Source organism: Lolium rigidum, chromosome 4 (assembly GCF_022539505.1).
Source record: "Lolium rigidum isolate FL_2022 chromosome 4, APGP_CSIRO_Lrig_0.1, whole genome shotgun sequence".
NCBI lineage: Eukaryota > Viridiplantae > Streptophyta > Magnoliopsida > Poales > Poaceae > Lolium > Lolium rigidum.
The window spans coordinates 159,964,587-159,975,577 of NC_061511.1; the positions used below are offsets into that span (position 1 = coordinate 159,964,587).

Here is a 10,991-nt window from a genome sequence, read left to right on the forward strand (position 1 = left end):
CGGGGTGCCGCCCCCACACCTGAGATAGGCGTGAGGGCGGCTAGATATGCAAGGGTTGCACTACGTAAGCATGCTTGAACGAAGAACAATGCTAACCCTAACACATCTAATGATAACTACGTTGCTCGCCATCAAAAGCGCTTCGAGTACGAGCAACGCATGAACAACGTGGGGCTTGTGCTTGCCTAGATCGCAAGATGCGATCTAGGCGCATGTCGCTACCCGATAGAAACCCTCGAGACGAAGGAGTTGGCGATGCGCCGAGATTGGTTTGTTTGGGGTTGAACGTGAGTTGTTGTTTATTCCATAAACCCTAGGTACATATTTATAGTCCAGGGGACTTTCTAATGTGGGCGTGCACCAAACCGTGCACGAGTAAGATTCTATCTCTAAACTAAGATACGATCTAATATGTTACAGATACACGGGCAATTAAGCCCAACTTGGTATAACAGGCCGATTCACGTAATCCTCCATGTATACTTCCTTTAAGCCCATCCTGATCGCGGTCCACCTCTGACTCGGTTAAATTCTGGTGATAACACATGCCCCCCTGGTTTTGGAAACGGTATTTCCAAAATCATTACGCTTTCTTTCGTCGGGTCATGTCGTGGCAGAACCGTCGCAGTATCCGTCACCATGATGACTTGCCTTCTCAACTTCTCCGCGTGACTTGGCAGTCTTTCCTCTTTCTGTCAAACACCACTTCCTCGGAAACTGCTGTGGCATTGAATTGTCACCATCTCCCCTTTTATTTAACCGCTATGAACAGTTCTGCTCTGCATCCCCCTCGCATTAGCAGTCCAAAAGTCCTCCTGCGCCATCATGTCTTCTTCCTCCTCTGCCCTATCGGATCCTTCCAGCCAGTCCTCCATGTCCCGCGAGCCGACGCCGGAGCACAACCCGGCGGCGATCCATGCGGCCAACACCCGTCGCGCCATTGCGGCCGGGGAGGAGTCAGACCATGACTTCTCCATCTGGTCCGAGGACGACCAGTCCTCGACGGACGGGGAGAGCGACCTCCGTTTCCTTGCCGACGGGGAATCGGAGGAGGAGAGCGATGACGATCGCTTCTCCTGGGACGACTTCACCTCCTCCGAGGGGGTGGTGGAGGAGGAAGGGGAGGAGGAGGACGACGACGACGACGACTCCCTCGAGGGCTACCCGCCAGCGAAGCGCCTTCGCATGTGGTGGGACGACGACAGCAACGACGACGAAGACGGGGATGAAGCCCCCGTGGAGGGCTACGGGAGTAGCGACGAGGAGCCCATCGGCAGCGGTGCGCGATGAGAGTTCGAGGATGACGATGAGGGCGGTGACGGCCCGTAGATAGGACCTCTAGCATAGGGTCAGTAGTAGTAGATGGGGCAATGTATCCCCTAGTATTTCCTTTTGAGAGCAATTAGCTCTTTGTGTAAGAAATCTCGCCTATCAATGAAGAACTGTTCCCCAATTTAATCTTGCCGATTTCTTCTGAGTCTAATTGAGCCGATTCACCTCTCCTACTGACCTCGCCGATTCGTTTCCTTTGCCAATGTGTAACGAGCCGATAACAACGCATCGGTCCTACGACATTCATCCTTCTATTCTTCAATTCTTTAGCGAGCGTTCATCGTTTTGTGAAGAAGGTTGCCACGAAGATCAGCCGATGGTACTTCAATCGGTCCTTCAATAGAGCATCTACAGGCCTGTTGCCCCCCGAGTCTCAGCCAAGGAAAAACAGAGACGAGGATACGCAAATGAGCTGCATAGACCTGGGCTTGGTCGTGTGTGGGGAAGTTCCTTATGCAGCGCCAGCCGATTTGAACACAAGTCGGCTTCTCTAAGCGGGAAGCCTTCAAGGTGAGCTGCCCCCCGAGCTTTCCCTTTGGTGGACCTGATGCAATCCATCGTCCAGGCTGCTCTTGGCCTTGTCCTTGAAGAGAGGATCCAAGCTCTTAAGCTACTCCATTAAGGAGTTCTTTCATTAAAATCCTCTTCGTGCTCCATTGATCCTCTGATCGTATCAGTTATCCCCCTTGAGTCGATGGCCATGCATCGGCTGTTATATCCTTAAGTCGATGCCTGCTGCATCGGCTGTGTTCGAAAATTTTCGAATTTTCATATTTTTTTTTATTTGGCCGATTTCTCTTAATCGGCCACCAATGTTTCCTTGCACGTATGTTCTCACATGTTTATCTGCACATGTTCATCTGATTATATGCCCCCCGAGCCGATACCTGCTGGATGACTGCAGATATCGGCTTGTATGGTTAGCCGAGGCACCTGCACTTGTACGTCGGCTCCGCAAAAATCCACGCCGACTCTCGTCCGCCGACGTGGTCACCGCCCGGTAGATCGGTGCTCGAACGTAAACGGAACATGTGGTGGAAGTAATTTTGGCCGATTGCTTGGAATCGGCCTCCATATTCATTGGAGAGCCGACTCGAAGGTCCTGTAATGTCCCTTCATAAACTTTTTGGGGCCGATCACAAGGATCAGCCTCGCCTGGTTTGCTCATTGGTTTAATCTTGCTATTCGGTTAGGCTGGATAAAACCAACCCAACCTCTCGACTCTGATGCGCTTCGTTGTCGTCCACCTTGAGTGCACCGTAGAGTTGTGGAGCACTAAGCTCGTCGGCAAGACGAGTACCATGTTTGTGCCAGCCGATGTCTCATCATCGGCTTTCCTCTGTTTAGGCGCCACTCCATTTTCCGTGGACGACCCTCTTCATCCAGGGCTCGCTGAACTTTTGCAGCCAGATCAGGTCGTGCCTTCCTTAGCGTATGCAGGTATAACCTTTCGGCTTCCTCCAGGCCACGCAATCGCTGAACCCTGCGCTTTTGGGAACGGCTGAGTCCGTCAGGGCACCACCTCGGCCGGTGGTACCTGTCTTCTTCTACTTCTCCCTCGTCTTCCGAATCCTCAAGATCTGCCCAACGAGGTGACTCAGCGCGTTTGCTTTGTGGCGGGAGAGGCCCTAGGCGCTCGAACACGGACACGTTGGCTGCCTCCTTCTTCTTCTTGTTGCATTTCGGGCAATTGCCGATTGTGGGCAATCGGCTCATTCCCGAATCCCAGCGAGTGTCCGAAGAAGGGGCAGTCCCGATGTCCGGCGTTGTCATCTTGCTCCCTTGATGCTTCCGTGGCACGGCGCTCGTGCTCCTCCTCCTCGCGATCCTCGCCGACGATATCTTCGGCTTCTCTAGCCGGACGATCTCCTCTATCATCGTAATTGGACCGTCGGCGTTGGTCATACCGACTCACATATTTGTTGAGGAGGTGATCGGAGAGGGGTCGCCGATATCTTATATTTTTCACCTCTCCCTCTCGTGACATAGCGCTTGCCATCATGACGGAGCCGATCGCGTGGAGCGGCCTCCTCTGTATCCTTGCTATGAGAGCAGCTGCCCTCATCTCCATCTTTGCCAGAGTGGTTCCCAGGTCCTACCATGTTGATGCTGAACGAGGGACCTGGCTGGCAACCCTCAGGGTAGGTGATTTCCACCATGTTAACGGCGGGGAAGGGTTGGGTGTCGACCTTCATGGCGTTCTGGTTGAAAATTAGCCGCCCCTTCTCTATCGCCGCTTGGATGTGCTGACGCCACACCGGCAGTCGTTGGTGGCATGGGAAAGCGAGTTGTGGAATTTGCAGTACGGCTTTCCGTTTAGCTCCTTCGCCGTGGGGAACTCGAGACCTTCGGGAATCGTCAAGCCGTTTCTCCTTGAACAGGAGGTCGAAGATTTGTTCAGTCTTGGTCACGTCAAAATCAAATCCCCTAGGCGGCCCTGGTGGCTTTACCCATTTGCAGGCCACGGGGATTCCTTCCCGAGTCCACTCAGCCACTGCTATCTCTTGGTCTCCCGCGAGCACTTCATCTTCCTCTGTACCGACCATGACTATCGCACGCTTGAACTTGTCTTGGTACAGGTCGGGGTGGCGCTGTTCATATGCTGATAGTTTCGAACCATGTGCGCCGGCGAGGGATAATCTGCTTGGGAGGCCATGTCCTTGAGCTGTGTTGCAAGGCCTGCTACCGCCAACTCGATCGCTTCCTTTTCGGTTATACGAACCGAATAACATCGGTTCCTAAGATTCCTGAAGCGCTGGATGTATTCTGTCACCGTTTCCCCGCGCTTCTGACGTAGTTGTGCTAGATCGGCAATGCCAGACTCGGAAGCTTCTGAATGGTATTGCATATGGAACCGTTCTTCCAATTGCTTCCAAGACTGGATGGAGTTTGCTGGCAAAGAGGTGTACCATCCGAAAGCCGATCCCGTGAGGGACTGTGAAAAGAGCCTCACGCGTAGCTGATCCGACACTGAAGCCGGTCCTAGTTGAGCCAAATATCGGCCGACGTGCTCGATGGAGCTGGAGCCATCCGATCCACCGAATTTGGAGAAGTCGGGGAGCCGATATTTAGGTGGCAGCGGGATCATCTCGTAATCGTCGGGGTACGGCTTGGAATAGCCGACCGCCCTTCTTTTCGGCACCATGCCGAACTGGTCTCTCGGCATGGTACCGATCCGATCCGCTGTGCTGGCCGTGGGAGTTGCATTCCGAAGATTCGCCGGGGTGGCGTACTTAGCCAGCCATGTTTGCTTTTCCAGCTCCGAGCCAACCTGCAGGAGCTGGGCTCGGGAGTTTCGTCGGTGTGGCGTATTTAGTTAGCCACGTCCGCTTCTCAAGCTCGTCGCCGACGTTCCTCCCGTCTTCGCCGGAGTCCCCGATGTTGTGGCCTGGTTTGTGAGTGCCCGGATCACCACAATCCGGCACATACGTGCACGCGTATCCTTGAGGGATCTCCTTAGGCGCCTCCATTAAGAACTGGTAGTCACTAGGGTCGCCACCAATCTTGTAGACGAGGAATGCCGGTGTAGTCGGCACTTCAGCAGGTGCTGCCAACGCATATGGCAGCGGTGGACGGGACTGGAGTGGCAACTCTCCTTGATGAGTCCCGAGAGCTGGTCCCGACGGCGAGTACTGGTGGCTCATGATCTCCTGGATCACGCGCAGAGCGACACGCTCCAACACGTTGACCAAGTTCTCAGAGTGGCGGTGTAGCGAGTGAGCCACCAGGTAGTTGATCTCCTGCCGCAGGCCCCTGGTGCGTTCCTCCGACGGGGTAGAGAGGTCTATCCCATCGAGCGCACCTTGCGGTGAGAATCCCTTCCATCTGATGCCATGGGAACGGGTTCTCTGAAAAGAGCCGATGAGGTCGGCTTCGAGGGTGGCCTTGATCTCGTTGTATTGCTTTTTGAGGTCGTCAGGCAGCTTCTCGTAGGTGACTGGCGTGCCGTCCGCCATCTCAGATGTAGATGGCGATGTGGTTGATGTAGACGATTGTCCCACCGGGCGTGCCGAGAATGTGTTGACTGCCAAAACCCACCGGCGGGCAGCGGCCTTGTCAACACCGTAGAGCCGGGAAGAGCCTAGAGCTGCGGCTGGCTGAGACCCCTCCGAGCGACGGCCCGCAATGCTCTTCTGGTCACACGCGGCGATGCGAAGTGCAAGGGCGTGCCACCTGACCTATACCTGGTCAGGAAGGTGATGGGGATGCCTCGCTTAGTTTCCTGCAGGGCATACATGTAAACGTTAAATACGAGCCTCGATCGGCTCTCAGGTTATCCCGTGAATCGGCTCAAAGAGCCGATCCACCCATGATCCGTACGGGGTGCACGAATACTTGGTGGTCCTCGCTTGATCAAGATAGAGCTAATGAGATCTACGACGATTTAGGGTTTTCACCGCATAATCGGATCATCCTACTCCAGGTTGGGCCTCGCGGCCACGCACGGTGCTCGTAAGCCGATCCTAAACAAGGCCTAAAAACCAACATGAAGTTGATCCTCGGAACATCATGTTTAGGACTTGCGAACGCCACCCTACGTGCCACTCGGATCCTCCCCCTTTGTAAGGCCTAACTGTTGCAGATATTAAACTAATCCTTGTAGAACAAGGAGCAATCGTAACGGATCAGATCTACTAAATAATGATCAAGCGGGGTGCCGCCCCACACCTGAGATAGGCGTGAGGGCGGCTAGATATGCAAGGGTTGCACTACGTAAGCATGCTTGAACGAAGAACAATGCTAACCCTAACACATCTAATGATAACTACGTTGCTCGCCATCAAAAGCGCTTCAGTACGAGCAACGCATGAACAACGTGGGGCTTGTGCTGCCTAGATCGCAAGATGCGATCTAGGCAGCATGTCGCTACTCCGATAGAAACCCTCGAGACGAAGGAGTTGGCGATGCGCCGAGATTGGTTTGTTTGGGGTTGAACGTGAGTTGTTGTTTATTCCATAAACCCTAGGTACATATTTATAGTCCGGGGACTTTCTAATGTGGGCGTGCACCAAACCGTGCACGAGTAAGATTCTATCTCTAAACTAAGATACGATCTAATATGTTACAGATACACGGGCAATTAAGCCCAACTTGGTATAACAGGCCGATTCACGTAATCCTCCATGTATACTTCCTTTAAGCCCATCCTGATCGCGGCCCACCTCTGACTCGGTTAAATTCTGGTGATAACACATAGCCGCCACCATTGTTGTAGTTGCGACCTCCTCCATAGCCACGACCACCATCGCCGCGTCCGCGGCCTCCGCCACCGCGCTGAAGTGGGAGTTTCCCCATATAAGTTCAGGACCTTCCTAATTGACAACCTATGTCTATGAAGCGGGTCACACATTGTTGAATATAAATACACTGCCTAGTCTCTTTCCATCAGTTCGGACTTTTGGTTCAATTGGCTAGTGCAGCAATCTTTCATGGTATCAGAGCCAAGAGGTCTCAAGTTCAAGACCTTGCTCACGCAGTTTTAAAAATAAAAAAAAGATTCTACGGCCCACACCGAACCCACGCTAAGGACTAAAATAGCCTAGACGTGAGGGGGAGTGTTGAATATAAATACACTGCATAGTCTCTTTCCATCAGTTCGGACTTTTGGTTCAATTGGCTAGTGCAGCAATCTTTCACACATGTGAGTGAAATATTGGTTCTATCAACTCCGCCACACTTATATACATATATCAAGGCCACATGCAAGGTTTTTTTTGGGAGGGTGTGTGGAGGGGGGATTCACGCCCTTCGAAGCTCGGGATACACTTGACGTTGCTAGGTGACAGTGAGTCATCGGCTCACCAGCAACACGTGTTTGGGACCTTTACCGACCGCGCTAATTATGTTGATGGTTTCCCTCGAAATTTACAAAAATGTGCCGATGGCTAGCTTTTGCCGGCGGTTGTTTTTGGGAAGCCGTCGGCGCCTATATGTTGACTTTTTTGTCGACGTTTTTTTTGGAGGACATATGCTTCCGATGGAGTATGCCGAGGGAATCGATAAAAATGTAACCAGCAAAGAAGAAGTCCATCGGAAACTTTTGGTTTTCTAGCGTGCTTCGCTTCCTCCAGCTCCTTCAGTCGAGCGTGTCCATCCACGCGTATGGATGCATCGTGGGCCCACGACGCTCTTATCTCTTCCGATCCATTCTCATCCACATTCTTCCTCCTCTGTTACGTTCCGCTTTTCCTCTCTCTCCCTCCCTTCCTCCCTCCCTCCCTCCCTCCCTCCCTCCCTCTCTCCCTCCCTCCCTCCCTCTCTCTCTCTCTCTCTCTCTCTCTCTCTCTCTCTCTCTCTCTCTCTCTCTCTCTCTCGTATGCACATCATCCTCACCACCGGAGTCCACCCACCTCCCAGAGCTCGCCAGCCTCTCCGCCCATCCCTCGGCCGGAGCTCGCCCGCATCCCCGCTAGGTAGATATTGCCTCTCTCAAACTCCGCTTGTGTGTTCCATGCCCGGGCTTAATTACCAGGCCTCGTGCACAGCTTGTGGAGGTCATCGCCACCATGGAATCTGCTCCAGAGCCGATCGCAGGGTTTGGCGTTGCTGCCAGGGGTGGACAGTCGACAATGCTGTTACAAGGGGCATTCGGCCTTGCTACATGGGGTGGCCAGACATGCTGCAAAGCGTCGCCAACATTGTTACAATGGCATGGCGGTGTTGCTTCCAGTGGCCACCGGGGTTGCTACAATGCCGTGGTGGCGTTGCTACCAGCGGCCGCCGTCATTGCTACAACCGCCAACATGTTGATGTTGCATCGATGACGCACGTTGGCTTCTCCGGCGACAGCCGTGGACGATGGAGCAACACCTGTGTGCACAGATGGGGGAGGTGGAGCACCGAGGAGGGCTGCTGCGTCAACGTCGCACGGGCATGCTTCTCTGGCGACGCCACAGCGGGATTCTCCCACGACGCCACAACGGTGCTGCCGATCGATGCAGGCGGCGGGTGTTTTTAACCAATTGATTATCAAAATACCTTAGGAAATACAAGATTGCTCGTTGTTCCAGGTCGTCAAAAGAGTTATGTAGAGCCAGAGGGAGTATTTTGAGCAATAAGGATAGGGCACATGCCTCCATCCTCCTGTCACCGTTTTTCTCCCTTGCAAAGATCGCCAGCACAACATGGAAAAGCACTTCTGCTCCGGTGCTCCTCCCCTGGAAAAAATATGGAGATCTTCCTATAGATGTTCGTAAGAGGGCTCACGATTGTAATTCTGAGTGTAGGTCCACCGTCCGTACAGCCATGTACAGGCCCGTATGGTCCGTGTTGTGTTGTTTCTCGTTTTATACGTATCGACGGTCACATGCGTGTGCCAAAATAGAAAAATGCTATAAAGATCTTACTTATGTGACCTCTTCTTTTTCTTTGTGCGACGTATACATACTGTATCAATATAGATAGGTATACATGGCTAGATATGAATTTCGGTGAATCCAATATAGGAAAAAATGTCAGCTATGATCCTTCAACTTAGTTTAGGGGGGAGCACAAAAGTAAGCGTGACGGCTGACGAGAAGCGCGGAACGGGCCGTGCATACTCACCGCCACTGCGCCACCCGATCAAAGCAGCTATAAATACCACTGCAAACCCAGCAGCTTCATCACACCAGCATCGTACAAAGCCCTCGTACATTCATTTTATATACAGTACCAGGAGCTGTAAGGGAGTCGGTTTCGCTAGCATGGCGAGGTTCGCTGCGCTCGCCGTGTGCGCGGCCGCGCTCCTTCTCGCCGTGGCTGCGGGAGGCGCCGCGGCGCAGGGCGTGAGCTCGGTCATCACGCAGTCGGTGTACGACACCATGCTGCCCAACCGCGACAACTCGCTCTGCGCCAGCGGGTTCTACACCTACGATGCCTTCATTGCTGCCGCCGCCGCCTTCCCGTCGTTCGGCACCACAGGCAGCGCGGACGACGTGAAGCGCGAGCTCGCCGCCTTCTTCGGCCAGACCTCCCACGAGACCACCGGTACGTCGGTCAATCCGTTCATCTCGTTCTAATTTGGAGATACGAATACGATCATATGAGTACTCATGTGCTTGGTTCATGCTCGTGATCGCGTGCAGGAGGGACGCAAGGCGCTGCCGACCAGTTCGAATGGGGCTACTGCTTCAAGGAAGAAATAACCCCCACGTCTCCACCCTACCAAGGACGCGGACCCATCCAATTGACAGGGTAAGCGAAATCACTAACTAAAGCACAAGAGGATGATTTCTAAATCATCGATCTTCCATATGCATGCAATGGTCAACGCAAATACCATAAACTGAAATAAATATGTGGAAATATCTCACTGAAAAGTACAGCAGTGTTGACATTTTTAGATATACTAACCTCTAATCCGCCATCTCGACCTGATCCAATTAACCTTTCGTTTTCGCGTGAAAGAGTTGGCTAATTGCCCACACGACCCGGCTGGATCATTCATGGCTGCTTTGACAATAAAAATAATATTGTTCTTGCTCGATTGACCAGGCAGTCCAACTACCAGCTCGCCGGGGACGCCATCGGAGAGGACCTCGTGGGCAACCCTGACCTGGTGGCGCAGGACCCGGTGGTGTCCTTCAAAACGGCCATATGGTTCTGGACGACGCCGCAGGGCAACAAGCCCTCGTGCCAGGACGTCGCCGTCAACCGCTGGACGCCGACGGCCGCCGATACCGCTGCGGGGCGGGTGCCCGGATACGGCGTGATCACCAACATCATCAACGGCGGGCTGGAGTGCGGCACGGGCCCGAACGTCGACAGGAACGTCGACCGTATCGGCTACTACACGCGCTACTGCGGCATCCTCGGCACGGACGCCGGGGACAACCTCGACTGTTATAACCAGCAGAACTTCGCCCAAGCCTAGAACTTATTTGATTATGAATGTAGGCCCCACGGCAGTTACAATGTATGCATGTACGTCTATGATAGTATGCGCTATATATATGCGCCTTATGAATAAATGACAAATAGTTTATGCCACTGTGGAATAAAGAATTGAAGACGTGATCTGGTTGATGCTATTGCTATAGTATGTTAATACCTTGGGAAAGTTTTGATAACCACATGACACCTGCACCCAACACTTTTTCAATTTTTTTTTTCATTTTTTTTTACCTCCAATCAATATAGTGTAGCATATAGCTAGATTTGAAACCTCGCAGGTCCGAAACATTACAACTGGAATGTGGCAAAACTAGTTCAATGTTTTTCAATTTTTGAATATTTAAAATTCACAAGTTTTTGTGTTGTCATAAAATTCCCGATTTTCCACATTCCATCTCAAATATTTCAACGAAATGCAAAATGCAAATCTTGAAGGGGGTGGGTATCCCTACAAGGGCTAGGGAGCCACAGTCTACGGGACCCCTAAGGAAATAGGGGGGATGCCTTGGCAGGCATGTTCATACCCTTGGCCGCACCAAAGACTTTGGGGGCAAGTACCCCCTCCTTTGGTCGGGCCATGGTTTATATATAGAGAGGGGCGCAAGGGGCAGTAGAAAAACCATAGCCGCCACCCCCTGCTAGTCATCTTCCTTCATCGCACAACACTTGCCGACGTCCTACCCGTGTGAACCTCCACCATAACCACACCCATCATGCTCTTGGTTTAGATCACATCTACCTCTCCCTCTTATCTTTCTAGATCAATAAGGAGATGCCACCAAGCT

At 52.6% G+C, this 10,991-nt stretch overlaps 1 protein-coding gene across 1 annotated transcript; it reads left to right on the forward strand.

Annotated features, from left to right (window-relative positions):
- The first annotated feature begins 9,017 nt into the window (after window positions 1-9,017).
- On the forward strand, window positions 9,018-10,186 carry LOC124708736 (chitinase 8-like). Its single transcript, XM_047240408.1, has 3 exons — window positions 9,018-9,300; window positions 9,399-9,507; window positions 9,808-10,186. The coding sequence occupies exons 1-3, from the start codon at window positions 9,018-9,020 to the stop codon at window positions 10,184-10,186; spliced, it is 771 nt and encodes a 256-aa protein (XP_047096364.1).
- The last annotated feature ends 805 nt before the right edge of the window (window positions 10,187-10,991 follow it).